Source organism: Corvus brachyrhynchos, unplaced genomic scaffold (genome assembly GCF_000691975.1).
Source record: "Corvus brachyrhynchos isolate BGI_N302 unplaced genomic scaffold, ASM69197v1 scaffold10, whole genome shotgun sequence".
Taxonomy (NCBI): Eukaryota; Metazoa; Chordata; class Aves; order Passeriformes; family Corvidae; genus Corvus; species Corvus brachyrhynchos.
In genome coordinates, this window is record NW_008236180.1 from 3315922 (window position 1) to 3334132 (window position 18211).

The 18211-nt window shown below is 55.7% G+C and overlaps 1 protein-coding gene across 1 annotated transcript; it reads left to right on the plus strand.

The window, feature by feature from the left end:
* Positions 1–17: 17 nt before the first annotated feature.
* BCL2L1 (BCL2 like 1) lies at positions 18–17604 on the plus strand. The gene is made up of 2 exons (XM_008634215.2): positions 18–829; positions 15848–17604. Exons 1-2 carry the CDS (start codon positions 275–277, stop codon positions 15983–15985), a joined length of 693 nt encoding a protein of 230 aa, XP_008632437.1. The 5' UTR covers positions 18–274; the 3' UTR covers positions 15986–17604.
* Positions 17605–18211: the final 607 nt, after the last annotated feature.

Consider the following 18211-nt stretch of genomic DNA (forward strand, 5'->3'; position numbering starts at 1 on the left):
GGGGTCGGTCCTCCGTGCGGCTTCAATCTGGTGGCCCTGAGCCTCGGCGTAGAGCTGCGGGGTGATCTCAGTATAACGATAAGCTATCGGTGGTAATGGCGCGGGTGCATCTAAGAGCTGTGGCATTAACCGTTTCGGTGCCTCTCTCCTCCTCTGTGCTAAGGTCAGATGCTTCCATCGGTCGTGAGGAAGAGGAGTGGAGTCGGGACCTGCTAAGTGCTGATCTGCTTGTGCTCCGGACCATGGACTCATTGAGGGTCTCCCAGGTGTGAAAATGTACAGCAGTAACCGGGAGTTAGTGATTGACTTTGTTTCCTACAAGCTCTCACAGAAAGGATACAGCTGGAGTCAGCTGGAGGAGGAAGATGAGAACAAGACTGACTTTGCAGGGGAGGAGGACGAGATGGACGGCGTCCTCAATGGGAGCCCTTCCTGGCATGCACCCACCAGCCACATAGTGAATGGTGCCACCGTGCACCAGAGCAGCCTCGAAGTCCGTGAGATCCGTCGAGCACCCGATGTGAGGCAGGCGCTGAGAGAGGCGGGGGATGAGTTTGAGCTGAGGTATCGGCGGGCGTTCAGCGACCTCACTTCCCAGCTCCACATCACTCCCAGCACAGCGTATCAGAGCTTTGAGCAGGTAGTGAACGAACTGTTCCGCGATGGAGTGAACTGGGGCCGTATTGTGGCTTTCTTCTCCTTCGGAGGAGCCTTGTGCGTGGAGAGCGTTGTCAAGGAGATGCGGGTATTGGTGAAACGCATTGTGTCTTGGATGACCACGTACTTGACCGACCACTTAGATCCCTGGATCCAGGAGAATGGCGGATGGGTAAGAACACCTCTCTGTGGTGGGGGTGGCTGCCCATGCCCTCCCTCGCTCCAGGCTGGCAGTGGGGCCGGTCAAACCGGAGCACAGCTCCCTGCAATGTTTGTGCTAGAGCTTGTCCTACACCTTGCAGGGAGGATAAAGGGGTGTGCGGTCTTGCCTTCTGCGTTCTTAACACTCTGTCCCAAGAGTGTCAGCCCACCGTGTTGACACAAACAGTTTGTGCTCAGATATGTCTTTCTCCATCCCTGCTTTTTCTCCCTCTCCCTGGATGTTATGTAAAAGACCTGCTTTTCCAAGAGCCTTTGGAAATCTAATGTCATCCAAGCTTGTTCTTCAAGCAGAGCCCTGTCTGTGGGGCATGTTCCCCGTGTCATTAACAGCAGGGAGTGGAGCTTCCTCCTCTCCCAAGGTGGTGGTGTTGTGGGCTGGCTGGTGGTTTGCAGAGGTAACAGCTACTTCTTCATTCTGGAAACAGCACTTGCCTTGCTTATGGTGAAGTGAATCCCACAGCAGATCCCGGTGGTTGGGTGGGCTTCTGGGGCTGTCTGAGCTGGTGTGGTGGAAGCCAGGGCCGAGGTGGAGGCAACCTCTGTGCTGGGGAGCTGCTCAGCCTGCAGCTGCTTTTCCTTTGGCAGGGAGCAGTGCTCCCAGCTGCCCCAGCAGCAAACCCTGGGAGCTCTCAGTGGTGAGGTATTAACATGAATAAGCATTTCTTCAGGAAGCATTCTTGAAATGCCGGGTCCGGCTGTGCAGTGCAGCCTGGGACTGCCGGCGGGAGGTATATGACCTACAGATGTCTGAGTTTTCATTTGGCTTCTGCATCTTAGTGATTCCCTGCTGGTGTAACCTTTACCGATTCCCACTGGAAAGAGTTCATGCTGTCAGGCATTGACATCTAAGCAGTGGGGAATTGCCTCCTTCCTGGGAGCTGAGGCCTCTCAGCTCCCTTCAGCTCACAGTCCATCGGCAGAGCCCAGCATTTTGGGAAGGGGACAGGAGCCTTTGAGCCCAGCATTGTGCTCTGCACTCTCCTGGCAGAGGAGAGGCTCTCCCCAGCTCCCTGTGCCTGACCAGCAATGCTGGGGACCCCGGAGAAGAAGGGGAGCTGGTGCACCCGGGGGGAGGGAGCTGATTTCAGGAACGGTGCAGGAATTCCAGGAATGTGGCCGCCCTGGGGCACTGCCTGGGTGGGGCTGCTCAGGCAAGGAGAGGAGCTTGGTTTCAATTAATAACCCGGGATCCGCTGGCCATTTCATCTGGCTGCATTGTGGCCCATTAGCTCTCTCGTCCTGCAGATAACCCTGGCCAAATGCAGAGTTCCTTTCCCCTCCCTCTGCCTTTGGCTTTTAGAGCCACAGATTAGTCTTGGAATTGAGTGATCAAACTGAGGTTTTCAAGCTAGTGTGGCTGTTGCTGTTAGTGACGGATTGGGCTGTATCCTGGAGACCTAGGCGATAATGCAATCTGATTTTTTGTAAATGAACTCTCTGGGGGATTTAGATTAAATCACTGGTGGAAAATCACTGGTCCCTGCTTGTGGGGAATGAAATACCTCCTCCCTCTGTTCCCCACCCCCAACCATCATGATCCAGACTCTTCAATTTTTTTGTGTCTGTCTCTAAATTAATTGTTTGGAACAAGTATTTGTTCAACAGATTGCGGAAGGGTCAGGACTCCTCTCTATCTGACCCGCCCACCAGCTCTTGCTTTGAAAATCGCCGTTTCCCACTCAGGGGACCGCCTTGCTCTCTTGTTCTAACCTTGAACCAGGCTTTTAACTTCCCTGCCCAGGCTGTGCTGCTGCCTGGGCTATGCTGGGAGCTGAATGGGAGCCAGGCAGAGTGGCGAAGGCTGGAGTGTGGGGAATCCACACCACCAACCACCAAAAATCCAGCACTGGGCAGTGTTGCTACTGCCAGCCTGTTGCAAACCCTGAGTGCTCATTTGACATCTTGGCTGTAGCTTTCCTCCACTCTCAGCTTTCATCATGTCCCTTCTTGGAGGCAGCCATGCCACTCCATGCCAAGGGACAGAGGCCATAAGAGCTCCGGAGTGCCTCGCGTGTGGGGCATGCATGGGGATGCTTCACTTTCCATCTCTCTCGAGCAATTCCAGCTGCAGGGAGAAAGGTGCTGGCCTGCTGCCAGCTCTCCCTGCAAGAGGAGTGCCACCCTGCCCTGGCTGTGATGGAGCCATCCCTCTCCTGCCGCCGTGTTTGCACATGGAGTCTGGTGCACTGGAGCTGTTAGAGCCTGTCCCATTCAAACAAAGCACTCCCGAGAGGTGCAGCAGGCAGGTCCTGGTGAGAGGGATGCAAGTTCCGGCAGGTCTGCCTGGCAAGGCCCAGGTGGTTTGTGTTTTGGAGCACTGCAGCACTTCTCTTCCTGGAAAGCCCCTCTGAAAGAGGGAAGGAGCATGGCCCCATCACAAGTGCTGCATAGCCCAGTTGTGTAGGAAGCTCTGTTTCATTCCCCACCAGTGGAACAAAGGCAGCATCGGAGGGCCATGAGCTGCAGGTGCCTTTGGAGGCTGCTGTGTGCTGGGCTGTAGCAGTTCTCTTGAGAAATCATGTTTTGAGGCAAGGGGAAATGGTAAATCTTGCTCCATAACGTTAACATAGGAGTGTTTTGTCACATTTACTGGCTCTGCCTTGGTTTGCCCTCCTCTCTGCAATCTGGCACTGGGAAAACAAACAAACAAGAACAACCCAAGGGGAACGTTTAATAATCAGCCAGAAGAGAGTCTTGGCAAACTGTCACATCCAAAAAGGAGGCTTTCCTGGGGCAGTTGCTTTGACCAAGACCACGTCCCACTAGCTGTGAAGTTCAAATGGTGATGCCAGTGGGAATTGGGAGTCATGGAGAGAGAAATCTGGTGAATGGGAAGGAAGGAGGGGGAAGCGCAGGGTGAACGGGAGAGAGCCTGGCAGGCAGAGATGTACTGACCGTGCTTAATCTGTTTGAGAAAGGAAAGTGAGCAGTAGATCCTGCCTGGCTGTGACCCTCCAGTGCATGACAGCTTTTCCTTCAAGGCTAAATCTACATTCAGAGTGGGATTTAAGGAAGGTTTTCTGGATCGGCTTGGAGTTAGATCTGTGGATGTAGAGTCAAGAGATTTGTGGGGCATATGGTGGGGACCAACATGAAGGGACTGTGTCAGGCTAGGACTGAAAGCAAATGGCATCTTTAGCACCAGTCTGTCACATGTGAATCCCAACAAACTGGGCTAGGCTGGTGGAGAATGAACGATTTCCTGCGATGGCTCAGTGCTTCCTGGGTTCTCAGCTGACCCTGGCCACACAGGACTTGGTGTGCTGGGACATGTGTTGTGTCACCCTGCAGTGGACTGGAAGCTTATGATTCTCTTTGGGGAAAACCCTTTGAAGATGTCAATATAGCAAGCTCATTTTTATCTTTCTGATTTTTTTTCTGAATGGTAGGAAATGACTCAGCCTGTGTCATATGACAGCACACAGCTGGGATTTCGTCCTGTGCTCTGGCTCCAGGCTCCTCAATGCTTTCAGATTGGGAGCTAGACTTTGATTCTCAGCTCTTTGGAAATGCATTTTGGCCTTGCGCCTTGTGTCCCAGGTATCCTGCACAAACTGTCCCTGCCACTACCACATTTCCTGGGAGTGTTGTTTGCCAGAGTTCTGCCCTTCTGAGTGTTGCAGGTTGGGTTTTGGGGTTGCCCCGGCACTTCTGATCCTGTTCGAGATCACAGCCATCTGTTCCACGTGGTGGCCAGTGTGCAGAAGAACTGACTCAGTGGAAGAGTCTGAGCATAGCCAAGGCCACGCTTTGCACTCTTGAAGATGAGTCCTATGGCTTCATCTATGAGGCTCCATCTCATCCTATGGCTGAGAGAGTTGGGGTTGTTCAGTCTGGAGACTGCCAGTGCCTAAAGAGGCTCCAGCAGAGCTGGAAGGGGACTTTGGACAAGGGCATGGAGTGACAGAACAAGGGGGAAGTCCTCCCCACTGACAGAGGGCAGAGTTATAGTGGATATTAGGAAGATTCTTTGCCCTATGAGGTTTGTGAGATACTGGCACAGGTTGCCCAGAGAAGCTATGGCTGCCCCATCCCTGGAAGTGCTCATGGTCAGGTTGGATGGGGCTTTGAGCAACCTGGTCTGTGGAGCTCAGCTGGACTATTGCTTTGCACTTTGTCCTCTGTAATTATTTTACAGCCTTGATCCCTTGCAGTTGAGACGATGGCCCCACTATCATCAACTGCTTGGGGTGAAAAAATTACTGTCCTCTGGCCAGTGGGGTCCCCAGTGTCCCTTCACAGTCCTGAGTGTTCCTCCCTGGCTGTGGGAGCTGGCAGCAGTGTCCTGGCTCAGGCTGTCGTACCTGGAGCAACTAGCCCAGGTAGCTGTATCCTCGCTGATGGCCGGAGATCTGGGCTCGGTGTGCAGATCCCTGGCAGCTCCTCATCCAGCCTTCGACCTGGGAGGCTTTTCTGCAGTGCTCTCCAGGAAATGCCATTGGAATGACTTCCACTGCAGCTTCCTGCCCGGCCCGCAGCAGCATGCCTGCAGCTAGACCAAGAGCGATCCAGAGGCTGATTTCAGAGTTTTGCTCTTTACCCCCTTTACTCATTCTCCTTCTTTGGGGCCCTGCCTGTTTTCCTTGCTGCCTCTCGGTGTGTGGTGCAGTTTGATTATGTTCCTTAGATCTGTGATTACAGCAGGCGCCTGGAAAGCCAAGCTCCTGCCCGTGGCTGGCTGTGGCTCAGAGCAGCCCACTTAACCCCGGGGTCTTTGAGCGAAAGGGATAGCGTTTCCTTCGCTCCCAGGGGAGCCACTGGCAACTCTGATTCGTAAAGCACTCTGAGGCTCTTTAATCCGAAGAGCTGAGTGTCATTTAAAAAAAGACTTGTGAAATAATTAACAAACTGTTTCTTGCTGCTCTGTGTTCACAGCTGCTCTCAGTAATGTCATTCCGCCTGCTCATCCTGCTCCTCTCTAACACTGGAGCCCGGTCCCTGGAGTGCTGCCCAAGGTCTCTCCCTGTTTCAGCAGCAGTGGGGTGTCCCAGCGCAACAGAAGGGGTGGGTGGGAGCTCTCTTTTCCCCAGTGGAAGCTGCAGCTTTCTGTACGTGTCTGGGCTGCTGTGCCTGATTTCCGTGGAGCTCCGGTATGGTTTGTGTACGTGGTTTACCCCCGGGAGCAGTGACACGCCTGCGGCACACACCGGGTGCAGCTGAATGGTGGTGTGGTGCTCTAAGATCTTTGCTGAAGCTGAGAAGGTTTGGTTTCCTTTGGTTTTTACCAAGCAGCTGATGGCTGTAAGCACAGTCCCATCTTGATGTTACAAGGAGTATTTCTCTAGCAGCTCTTTCCCCACTAGCTGTAAAGCCGGAGTATTCCCAGGAGGAGCTGGGGGAAGGGAAGGGATGGATATCAGTTGCAGAAGTGTTGCGGACCTAGTGAACCGAGAGGCGAGGGATTAATGGTGGCTTCTGCCGTGGGAGCAGATAGGGGGCTGGGGGCAGCTGCTCTGTTTCCTCTCGGGACCCCAAGAGCAGCTGGGATGTTGACCTACCTGCTGATTCAGAGCGTAGGTATTCACTGCGGGTGGCTCTGCCTTGCAGTGGCAGGGGGGGGGGCCACCCCCCCCCCCCCCCCTCCTCCTCCACCCTCCCACAAGGGAGGGATGTTGCCCTTAAACACTATTGTTCTGAGCCACTAAAGATTAACGAACAGAGTGGAGGCATGAAAGGGAAGCGGAGTCCCTCAGTGCCAGGGCACTCCTTGCTTTACTGCCCTGACCTTGGACAGCGAAACTTCCTCCTCCCTGCTCCTCACCTGGAAGGATGTGCAGAGGGGTTCTTGGTGCAAAAGATCTCTCTGAAGTCCTGCTCCTAATCATCCTTGAGATGCCAAGAGCTCAAGTTAGGGAACATGCATTCCAGAGGGGTGGGAGAGCTTCCCCCACAGTGCACCCATGGAGGGGGGCAGTGGGGCAGGCTCAGGGCACGGGCTGGCACCCGTCATGGTCAGGTGGGGAGAAGGGTTACTCTGCCACAGCAGAACAGCCCAGCGGAACGAGGGTGCCGAGGGCTGCCGGGAGGCAGAGCCGTTAGCAGATGGCTCCAGCTGGGCTTACCGGGGAGCAGGTGTGGGTTTCGGGAGCAGCCTTTTAAGAGAGATGTCAGTTTTGAACCCGGGAGGCTCAAGGGGCTGAGCCGAGGCTGCCACGACTCGCATGTTGGGGAGCTGTGACCTAGTTGTGCTGTAGAAATGCTCGGTTTATTTTTTATTTTTAGGTATTTTGCTTATTTTATCCTCATGTTTAATTTAGTTAGCAAAAAAAGAATCGGAGGACTGAGCAGTGCTGGGAAGGACTGCCTGCAGGCGGGAACGCCCGCTGCAGCTTCGTGCAGCCAGCATCTCTCCAGCCGCCCGTGTCTTCTCTCGGACACGTGCTCACGTGTACCAGCCCAGTGCTGTCTCTCAGGATCTCTTTAATGGGAAACCCAGTGCACTCAGCGCTGCTGCCTGCCTCCGGGGTAGCGAGGGAGGGAGGGAGGAGCGGGATTCAGAGCGTTAACCAGAGAGGCTCCCGTGGCTACAGGGACTGTTTGAATGTTGTGCTGTAACTGGTCTGCCTTTCCTCTGCTGCTGGGAGCAGGAAGCTGGGGGAGCTTGGTGTTTCAGGGGGCTTTGGGCTGGTTACTTTTTCGACCGCTGCTTGCCTCTGCACTGGCACAGTGTGCCCAGGGAAGGGTAATGGGCTGTATCTGCAAAGAGGGAAGTTTCAGGGGGTTGTGCGATTCCCTTGGGGAGAGCTGTTTGAATTTATTGCATTATCCTCCTTCCTGCTCAAGCTTGTGTTTCAGCTGTGTCTGCAGACGTAGCTGCTGATTTAAGTAGATCCAATTAGTAGCTAGCTCCTGGCAGTAGTATCCTGCTTGGGGAGATGAGCCCTGGAGATGAGGAGCCTCCGGTGGGAGTAGGGCTAGGCTCAGCCTTTCAGCCCCCGTTCCTGATCTAGGATGGACCCAGAGCTCCCCGGCTCACAGCCCTGCACCTGAGCTCAGAGGGAAACTGAGGCAGGTGTCCTGCTCTGTGCTCTGCCTGGCCAAGAACAAAGAACAGGCAGGTTCTCCCTGCCTGTACCGCTGCCAGACAGGTGCTCTTAAGACTGAAATCAAATACTCCAAAACCTGACAAGCTGGCACCAGGCAGGGCTTGGAGCAGGAGCTGGAGCTGGAGTGTGTGTGCAAGGAACCTGTGGGCAAGAGCTGTGCAGTGACCTGGCTCTTGGGGTAGGATTTGAAAGGGAGCTGCTGGAACTGTCTGCTTCCTGAAGGAGCATGGAAGGGTTTTCTTCTCTGCTGGAGGATGAAGGGCTCTTTGGGAAGCTCAGAGAAGAGGTCTAGGCTGGCTGGCATGGAGCTGGTTTGGTTTGCATGGAGCTAGTACCATGATCAGGTGGAGCAGGACAGCTGTCTGCGTTGCTTCTCTGAACGATACCAGTCCAATTTGCCCATCTCTCTGGTTTGTGCCACCATTGAGGCTGAACACTACCAGTGTTGTGCAGGGAGCATGTCTGGTGGCAGTACGTGGCATTACTGCCTGTGTGTGTGACTCGTGGTGAGCTGGCTCAGGGTTTGGGCTGGGATGTGGGTGCTGGGCGTGTATGTGGCCCTGGGTAGTGCCTGGGTGACATATGACTTACATATGGAGAAAATGAGGTGTTGCTACCTGTAAATCAGCCATCATGGAGTGTTGCAAGTGCCTCCATCCTGTACTTGTATGGCTCACCAGTGTATTAAACTTGCTGGAGAGCTAATGTCTTTTAATAGAGCAACTGACCTCATTTAGAAGCTTCCACTGCACCAGCCAGTGATTATTTCATGCAACAACATGCATGGAGGAGCCCAGGGCAGAGCACAAAGTCTCCTTCTCATGCTGCATCGCTCTCTCTTGTGTTTGCTGCATCAGCTGCCTACTGTGCTTCCTGCCCTCAAGTCAGCAAGGATTTTGCTAAAAGGGACTTTGTGGCTTGAATCATTTGAAATTTCATGGAACTAACAGGAAGTGAAAACAGAATGAGCACATCTTCCTCCTCTTCCTGCACCTCCACCCTTTCCCCTTTTTCATTCAAGTGGCATGTAAGAATTACAGCAGCCTCGTGAGGTGCCGGGGCTGAAGTGGGAAGTGGTAAAGCTTGGCCGTCGCTCCTCCAGGATGCTGGTGGACAAGTGGCTGAGGCAGGAGAACGAGCAGTTCTTCTCCAGGATCTGTCTCCTCTGAGGACCATCCCTGCACCCAGCCTGGCTCCCTTGAGTCCTGGTAACGCCAACATTCCCTGTGGGGTGTGTTTGGTGAGGCTTGGGGTGCGGGTGAGGACCGGGAAGAGCTGTCAGCATCGCCCACTCACCCCCTGGCAGGAGGGAACGTGGCTCAGCAGCCGGGCACACGTGAGCATGGCACATCTCTCCGGCACAGGTTTCCCCACGGTTACACAAGGGCACGATTGCACAGGAGCTCTGACGTCCAGGAAGAGCAATGACAAGGTGAAAATTGAGCTCTGTTCTCTGGGTGCGGGTGGCCCTGCTGAGGTGCTCTGTCCGGCACAGCGAGCTGGCCACAGCCCTCTGCTCCCCAGCCCCACAGGCGGCAGATAACCAGGACATGAAAGCAGGAGCCTTCCCTGCCCCCCGAGCGTGCCCCTCGCACAAAGGCTGCTCTGCTGCGGGGCTCAGACACCATCTGTCCGGTGGGGAGAAGCATCAGAGAGACCGTCTTTCCTCGGACTATTCCACTTAATGCCCTTTGGAAAACAATCCCATTCCCAGCAGGTGCTAATCTCTTGAGTGGATCCGGCTCAGCCAATGTGTTCTTCGCTGTGCCTTTGTACCAGAGTCATGTCTCCTGCCAGCCTCTCCTGCCCTGCTGAGCGGGCCTGGTGCCGGCCGGAGCTGCGGCACCTTCGGGAGCCCTCACCCCAGTTAGCTCTGGGAGGAACACTGATGAAAGATGGATGCAAGTGGATTAGTCATTCACATCGTCTCCGGCTTTAATACACATGAATGTTTCAGCAGATTTCTGGAACGGAGAGCGCAATTCCCTGCTCTCCATCTCGTGCTGTGCACAGCAGTCTCCCGGGGCAGGGACGGGGGTTACAGCTGTCACCATAGCCTCTTTCATGTATTTGGAAAACGCTGAAATTGTGCTGAATGGTGTGGGGTTATTGCAGGTTCCCTGGAGCCGGTGATGAAACCAGTTTGACAGGAGGCTGCCTCGGCAAGGATTAGGGCTGGAATGTGCTAGTGAGGGTTTGTTTCTGGTTAGAAAAGAGCTAGCTCTGGCCTGGGCTAGGCTGGAGCCCCACAGCAAAGCTCGAGTGAGAAGAGGAAGAAGAGGGGACGTTCTTGTTTAATTGAGCCTTTTGAATTTTTGGGTGCCTCCTTCCAAGACGCAGGTTTCAATGAATGCCCCGGGACTTGGGCAGGGACAGCACCCCAGGGCCCACAACACCGAAGCACCAGCTCCAAGGGCAGGAAAGGCAGGAGAGGCAGTGGGGGGGGGGCTTTCCCTGCCATTGTCATGGAGATCAGCAGCTGCTTCCCTGGAGGTCACCATTTGCATAACAGTTAGAGCTGAGTCTCTGGAGTATTTGCACCTGCAGCTGCTGTCCCCAGAGCCCCTTCCTCTCTCTGTGTCCCAGAACCCCTTCCCCACCCCATTCTGAGCCTGCTTGGGATTGCTGGTAGGGACCAGTGGGGTGAAGCTGCAGATCTTCTCTGCCCATGGAAGGGGGATTGGAACTAGATGATCTTTAAGGTCCCCTCTAACCATTGTAGGATCTGTGTTTCTACGGGGAAGGTCAGACCTACCTTGGATGGCAGGTTCCCTTGCCATGCTCCTGAGTCAGGTGCTCACCTTGACCTCCACTGCCCAGCACTGCAGGCAGTCCTGTGACCTGTGCAGTCACGCTCTGTCCCTGCTGCCCTCCTTTCAGAGCTGGGAGTGGTGGGGGCCACACATGGATACAGCATCAGGGGGAGCAGGACAGAGGGAGAACATCCAGGATGTCTCTTCCATTCATATCACAAAGGGACCCACAGAGCTGTGTTTACATGTTGCCAGTGGCAGCCTTTGGGAATACTTATGTTTTCTTTTATTCTTAAAGCTCTCAGCTGCGTTTTCCCCCCTGTGCTTCACCTCCAGGTTCACATATGCCAGCCCCATGTGGTGAGCTGGCAGCCCAAAGGGGCTCTGGGAGCAGGTTGCTGTCGATGCAGGGCTTTGTTGTGGTCTGTGCTGAGCTGCTGCCTTTCTTTTTCCCCTCCTTGTCTTGCTGCTCAGCACAAAACTGTTCCCAGCATCTCATTAACAAATGTCTGGTCATCCAGATGACTCTGCTCCTGGCCGGCGGTTGCTGTTAGACCTCTGAGCAGGAACACAGCTGTACTTACGGTGAAGGTAAAACAGAAACAGCCTTGTTTTCAAGGGAAACATTGCCTCGTGATGAGAATGCCTGGGTTGGAAGTCAGATGCTGTGGCTCATGCTGCTGGCTCGCACACAGCTCTAGGAAAGGCACTTAACCTCCCCGTACCACTGTTGATCCATCTGGGAACAATGCTGACTTATCCCACGGGAGGTTTTGGGGAACCAGCTAATTTTTGATAAAATACATGAGGATCCTTGGGTTGGAAAGGCTGTTGTGTATGCTGAGGTGGGTGCTGGGGGTGTCTGTCTCACTGGGCTCCCTGGGTATCGGAGCCGTGGGGAAGCTCCGAAGCTCCTTCTGGCGTCCCAGTCTCTGTGTTGAAGTTTGACCAAGTGCCACCAGTTCACCTGAATATTCCCAGTAGAGCCTGGCTTTTCTTTGCTGGTTTTCAAAGCTTTGTCCTGGTATCTCGGTGACCTCCATACCCTTTACCCCCTTGTGCAGGGCAGGCTTTGAGCCCCAAACTGCCAGAGCCCTCCCCTCTCCACTCTCCTGCCTCACCAGAGGCCAGATGGAAGTTTATTGCCCACATCTGCTTCCTTCACCTGCCCCCATGGCTCAGTGTCACCGAATCCTCTTTCCCCAAGTGCTGGGGCTTATCTTGAAAGAGGAACCTGCTCTGCTGACCCTGAATGGGATCCAGCAACTGTTCTCCTTCCCGTGCAGGCAGCACTGGTGAATGAAACGAACCAAACAAATGAGAGCCTCAAATTTTAGGTGTTCACTTTCCCATGCCAGGATATGAGTAGCATCTCAGCCAGGTGTCGTGCTTCTTTAGTCTGCTCTCCCACCTGGGACAAAACACTTTAGGTCAGACCCGTTCCTCTTGCCTTTTTGCCATGGGTTTGTGTGTGGGCACTGGGCAGTGTTTGAATGGTTGCTGCATCCCCCACAGTGCTGGGTTGCAGTTGGAGGCTCTGTGAGTGTCCAGAGAACTTTTGGAACTGCAGAGCCTCCCTGCCCCAGCTCTGTGGGGTGGTGGAGCCTGACTCTGCAGGTCCTTCTGCCTCCTGCAAGTAGCATGTGCAGCAGGAGGGAAGAACCCCCCTGCCCCATCTCCTCCAGCAAGTGGTCATTTAGGCTCCAGCAAGAAAATGTGGATTCCTTCCCCAGCTCTGGGGAGGAGAAGCAAAGGCAGGGGATTGCCTCTTGCATAGGAATAAGATCTCTGCTTCCTCATGTCCTGCTCCAGAGCATCCTCCTCTCGGACGTGTCAGTCACCCGGCGTGGGGAAGGGGATGTGACGAGTGTTCTGATGGAACAGCCTGTCCTCTCTGGTGGAAGAGGCCCACGGGTTGAGGGTTGAGACACTGACGTGCTGTTGCTACCACAGTCCTTGTGATCAACTCAGGAATTCCAAATATTTCCTCTCAGATAAAGGTGACTGGGGGAGGCCAGAAATATCTGGACGTGTCTGGGCAAGCCTGATATCCAAACACCAGGCCAGAGAGGTCAGGATCAGTCCTGGAAGTGCTGGGCTTCAGGTGCAGAGCAGCCGAGGCCTGGGATGGTGTGGGAACAGAGCAAGCTGCCTTTCCCTAACCTTCAACCCACCCCCAGCATGGGCAGGGAGGACGCTCCTGCCTGTTTTCCCACTCCCTCTGGTCTGGGATCTGGTTCCCAGGAGACACATCTGGGATTGAAGTTGTGCAGGGGCTGAGCTATCACAGCTCTTAGGGTGATTTTCCCGGAGAAGGGCAAGGCGCTCTCCTTGAGTCCCCTACAGCCCCCAGCTGTGGCTCCAGCAGCTGCTGCTCCCTTCCAAAGGAAAGGAGAAGGGCTGATGTCCCCTCCCTGCCTGTGCTGGGCTCTGGCTGTGCTCCTCTCCGCCTGTAGCACCCGATAGCTCTGCGTTCACCGTGCACCATTTATCTCCTTCAGCAAACACTTCCTTTTCTTGGAAGCAAGGGCTTCCTGGAACTGCCTTTCCCCAAGCTCATCAGCACATGCCATGGAAAAAGCAGCGTGGAGAACCGGCTGCCAGCCCTCCTTGGCTCCCTGCCCTGCCTGCGGGGCCCTCTCCTGGTGCCTGCCCCATGGAGAGGCAGGGTATGTGTGTAGCCCTGTCCACCACTGCAGCCTTCCTGGGCACAGTGGGGACGTCCCTGCCCTGATTCAGGAGGAGCCTGTGGAGATGTGTGGGACTCTCAGTGGGGCAGGTCCTACTGAATCCGTGAGGAAAGCAGATTTTCTGGGGAATACATCACGAGGGTGCAGTCGCCTTCCTTCAGGTGAGTGCTCTGCAGCATCAGGTGCTGTGAACGAGTGGCTGGGACACGTTGTCCAAGAGAAGGACCATCCCTGGAGCAAGGGCCCTGGCACTGAGAGATCAAAACATATGCAGAGTTGGAAGGGACACACAAGGTTAATCAAATCCAACTCATGGCCCTGCACAGGACAGCCCAGCAATTCCACCATGTGCCTGAGAGCATGGTCCAAACACTCCCTGAACTCTGGTTCAGGCTTGGTGCCATGACCACTGCCCTGGGGAGCTGGTTCCAATGCCCAACCAGCCTCTGGGTGAAGAACCTTCTTCTAACATCCAGCCTAAGTCTTCCCATACACAGATGTTGTAGGGGTGGTGTTTTTTGGACAAGGCTGTGCCTTCTGCCCCAGTTCCCTCTGCCCTCCATCCCTGCCAGCCTGCTATCAGTTTGCTGCCACTGCCATGCCCTGTCACAGCTCCATTCTCATCACCAGCTATCACAGAGGGATTTCCTGTACCTGTAGAATTTAAAATATCCCCTTCTTGGGTTTGGGCTCTCCTCCTGTCCCTCTCCTGCAGCACATCACTGGCTGTTCCTGCGTGAGTAGGCTAGCAGCAGGCAGCAGCCTTCACTTTCCTCCCTGGACATGTGAGCTCCTTCCTGCCCATTCCTGCAGGACCAGGACACAGTACAACACCTCCACAGATCCCATGCCAGCTGGCAAGCATGATGGGAAGCGAGCTGCCTTCTGCCACTCTGTGTAGGTAGTGGGAGCCATGGGGATGACTGTCATATCCCTGAAGAGGACTCTAAGTGAGGAGGAAGTAGTGACGTGCCCCAGGGTGAGTTAGCAAAGTCCCTGTGTCCCAACACTCTGCCCTTGAGTCTATGAGTACCTCCTCCTCATGGTCACGGGGTGTGGAAGGCAGCTGGGGAGGTGGCTGGTGGGAGATGGAGAAGAGCTTTGCTGGCAGAAGTGGGTGCTGAGGTGCACAGTTCATCAAGGACCAGATCCCCTGTGGTGGGGAGGCCTGTGGCCATGGAGAGGGACACAGCCCAGCTCCCTGGGAGTAAGCATGCAGGTCTGCTGCACACCCTGCTGTGAAAAGCTGTTTGTGAGCTTGGGCACAGGTGTGTGGCAAGGTGAGGGGGTGCCCCACAAGCTGTGACCATGCTGGAGCTGTTTGGTGGGAGCTGGGAGACTTGGCACCATGTTCCATGAATGAGAGGCACCTGGATGCCAGCCATGACCTGGGCACCAAAGCGCCGTAGTCGTGCGGCTGCAGGCTGTGGGCAGGTGTGGGAGGCAGCGTGCAGGCAGAGCAGGCAGGCAGGGATGCTCCCCCTTCCTGCGCAAAGGCTGCGGTGAGGCATGACACGAGCACAGCGTCAGCCGGGCTTATCTCTCCTTTCCCAGAGCAGCCGGGTTACTGGAACTGCATTCACTTATCAGGGAACAGGGGATCTTACTTGGAAGATGGGCTCAAGGTGCGACAGCATCAAGGCCCTGCTGACGCCGAGCTGCTGGTGATCCCTGAGCCTGGAGCTCGCAGCTTCCTCTCTGTCCAGCCCTGCAGCTCCTGCTCAGCCCTGATAAACCTGAGAGATCCTGGGCCATGTGTTTCCCTGCTGCCTGCCCAGGGAGCCCTCCTGCCCTGCTGTGTGCGGCTTAGGGACCCCAACAGCTCTCCTTACAATGGGCTGAGGTCTTCCCAGCTCCTGCTGCTGCTGGAGATGAAGGGCTGGAAGCAGCCGGCTCGGACGAGCTGAGCCGGAGTGACTGCATTCCTGGCCAAGCCTCGTGCTTGGCCTGCTCTCCTGAATCCCTGGGAAGGCTTGAGCTTGACAACCCAGTGTCTGCCTTCACCACAGGGATTCGTGAAATCCAGCTCGTGTTGTGAAGTAGCCTGTGAGGGCCAGGACGTGGGAGTGGGACATGGGAGGCTCCGCTGTGGACACAAAATCACTGGGGGGATGCACGGTGTGGGCTCCTGCAGCCGTGGGCACCAGCCCTGCTGCTGCTTCCACAGGCCTCGGCCAGGGAATGGAGCCCGGTGGGTTCCCACTGCAATGATTTCTATCACACTTGGATGCTAATTTTAGAGAGCCAAGAGCACGTGATGCATCCCCTGCCCTGCCCTCATGGTGTTCTCCTCACAAATCCTTTCTGGCATCCTCTTCTCTCATGACTGTGCTTCCCCACTTGCCCTCTGTGCATGATTCAGAGCGAGGAAGCACAAGGCATCCGTCACCTGCCCGGTCCCCACCACCGCTTTCCTGCCAGCCCTTTCCCTCCATGCTCCGCTCCCACCCCTCTGCTCACCACTCTCCTCTTTCCACAGGAGCACTTTGTGGTCCTCTATGGCAACGATGCTGCTGCCGAGGTGAGAAAAGGCCAGGAGACCTTCAACAAATGGCTCCTGACCGGGGCGACGGTGGCCGGAGTGCTTCTGCTGGGATCCCTGCTGAGCCGCAAGTGAGCCGCCGTCGAGCCCCCCGCAGCCAGGACGGCTGCGCCTTCACCGCCACATCCACTACACTCCGCTCCCGAGCACCATCACCGGCGCAGGGGGGCAGCCCCTCCATCCCGGCCGAGCACCCTGCTCCATGGAGTTTTCTCCCTCGTGCCGCCAGCTCCTTTTATTGTAGCCCGTCTTATTTACTGTTCCGTTGTGTTTTAAAGGCGCTGAGGCCAATGCAGCACTTCAGCCACCAGCTCCCAGCGCTGGGGAGATCCAGGCAGCTGGGGAGGGCACAGGCTAGAAGGTGTTCCAGCCCTGCAGGGTTCTCCAAATGATTTGGAAGAGAATAAACAGACTTATTTTTGCATGTGTGAGTGCGTGCGTGTGTGTAGATGTGTCACTAATATAAAGTTCCCCAGCCAGAGCAAGGGCCAGGCTCCGTGCCCCCGTCTCTGGCATGCTCAGGCACCAGGAAGAGGCAGGCTGCCCGATGGGATGGAGCTTCCCTGCAGCATCACTATCCTGTCCTTGCTTTCTCCAGTCAGAGTTCGTCCCTGCAGCAGGGGGAGCAGAAGGAAGAGGCAGAGGCCAGGGATGAGGAGCTCTGCCCTTGGTCAGCCTCACATGAATTCCCTTCTCCACAGATAATGAGCTGGTGGGAGCTGCGGCCCATCCCAGATGAGGATGGTGTGCCAGGCCCAGGGCTGTGCGTGGTTTGAAGGGTTCTTTGTCCTCTTCCTCCTCCTCTCTCCAAATGTAGATGGCTGTGGGACAGTGCTCATCCCTTCCCAGCCTGCTTCTCTGGGTGGCAAAGGAAGGAGGCAGGAGAGGGGGAGAGTGCTTGTCCCTGGCACAAGGGGCTTTGCAGAGAGCTGGGGCTGTGGTGTCCAGGAGTCCAGAGCTGGGGATTGGAAGGGTCAGAGGAAGCACCTTCACAGGGATGGCAAAGCCCAGGGAGCAGCCGATTCATGGGATGAGCTGGGCACCAAGCCCAGGGGAGATGGGAGTGAGGGCTGGCAGTGGCTGAGAGCCATCTCCACCTCTGGAGAGCCTCTTTGGGGGCAGCAGGAGCTGTTAGCCTCTCTGGTGCTGTCCCACATGTTTCCAGTCCCATAGCGCAGGCAGTCCCCATGCGTGGCTGTGACGGGTGCATGCAGTGACTGAGGTGTCTGGCTTCCCTCCCCCCTCATCCCCACGCTGCTCTTGCTGCTGCCGGAGCAGGGAACCTCCGGCCTTTGAGCTGAAATTAGCTTCCAGAATAAACGCCCTCATCCTTCGGAGCCCACCGCGGGCAGACACAGCTGTCCACAGCTTGTCCATGTACATACTGCCCGTGCTCTGCTGTACATATATGAGTAGTTTTTAATTCATTTGTGAATACTATTAATGCTATTTTTGTTATCTTGTCTGTCCGTATTTATGTGTGGGGCCGTGCTCCCTGCAGGGGCCAAGCTGGGATGGAGGTGGGGGGAGAACCGGAGGTTCCGGAGGGGTTCACTTGGCCACTGAGCACGGACTCGCGCTCCCCATGTCGGACCCACTCAGATCCCGCACGGGGAGCACGAGGATTAGCATTAGCCCATTGAACGCTTCGGTTTGCAGGTGGAGGTGAATCCACAAATAAATTTGTCATTCGAGCTGCTGGTGGTGCTGTGGTCTTTGCAATTGTCGGGAATTTGAGCAACTGTGGGCTCAGAGGAGTTGGCTTCAGTGGGATGGATGGATGGATGGATGGATGGATGGATGGATGGATGGGAATGACGTCCTCTCCTTGCCCAAGGAAGGGTTGGGGTGCTCCAAGGGCAGTTTGCTGTGGTCCTGAGGGATGGTGGTAGGGTGGGGTGGCACTAAGGGGTGATGGGGACAGGAGAGTCCAGGGCAGGCTCTTAGCTGGGCTGGGGGTGCTGGTTTTGGGGACATGGGCTCAACACCCATAGTCACGTTGGGAGGAGGAGGGCAGGGGACTCACAGCCTCACCGGGACCCACAGCCCCCCGCATTCCCGGGACTACCCCTCAAAAGAGCACCTTCTCTTTGTGCAGGGCTCATTCTAGCACGGTTTGGACCACACAAACACTCGAGCTTTTTTGGGATGCCACAAGCATGGGGAACACCGAGACACCCCTCATCCCTCTCACGGCAGGACGCGCCCAGCTCAGCCTTCCCCAGACGCCCCTCCCCTGTCCTTTCCGGGGGATCCCCGGGGCGTGGGGACAGCGGCCGGGCCCGGGCGGGTCCATGGGCC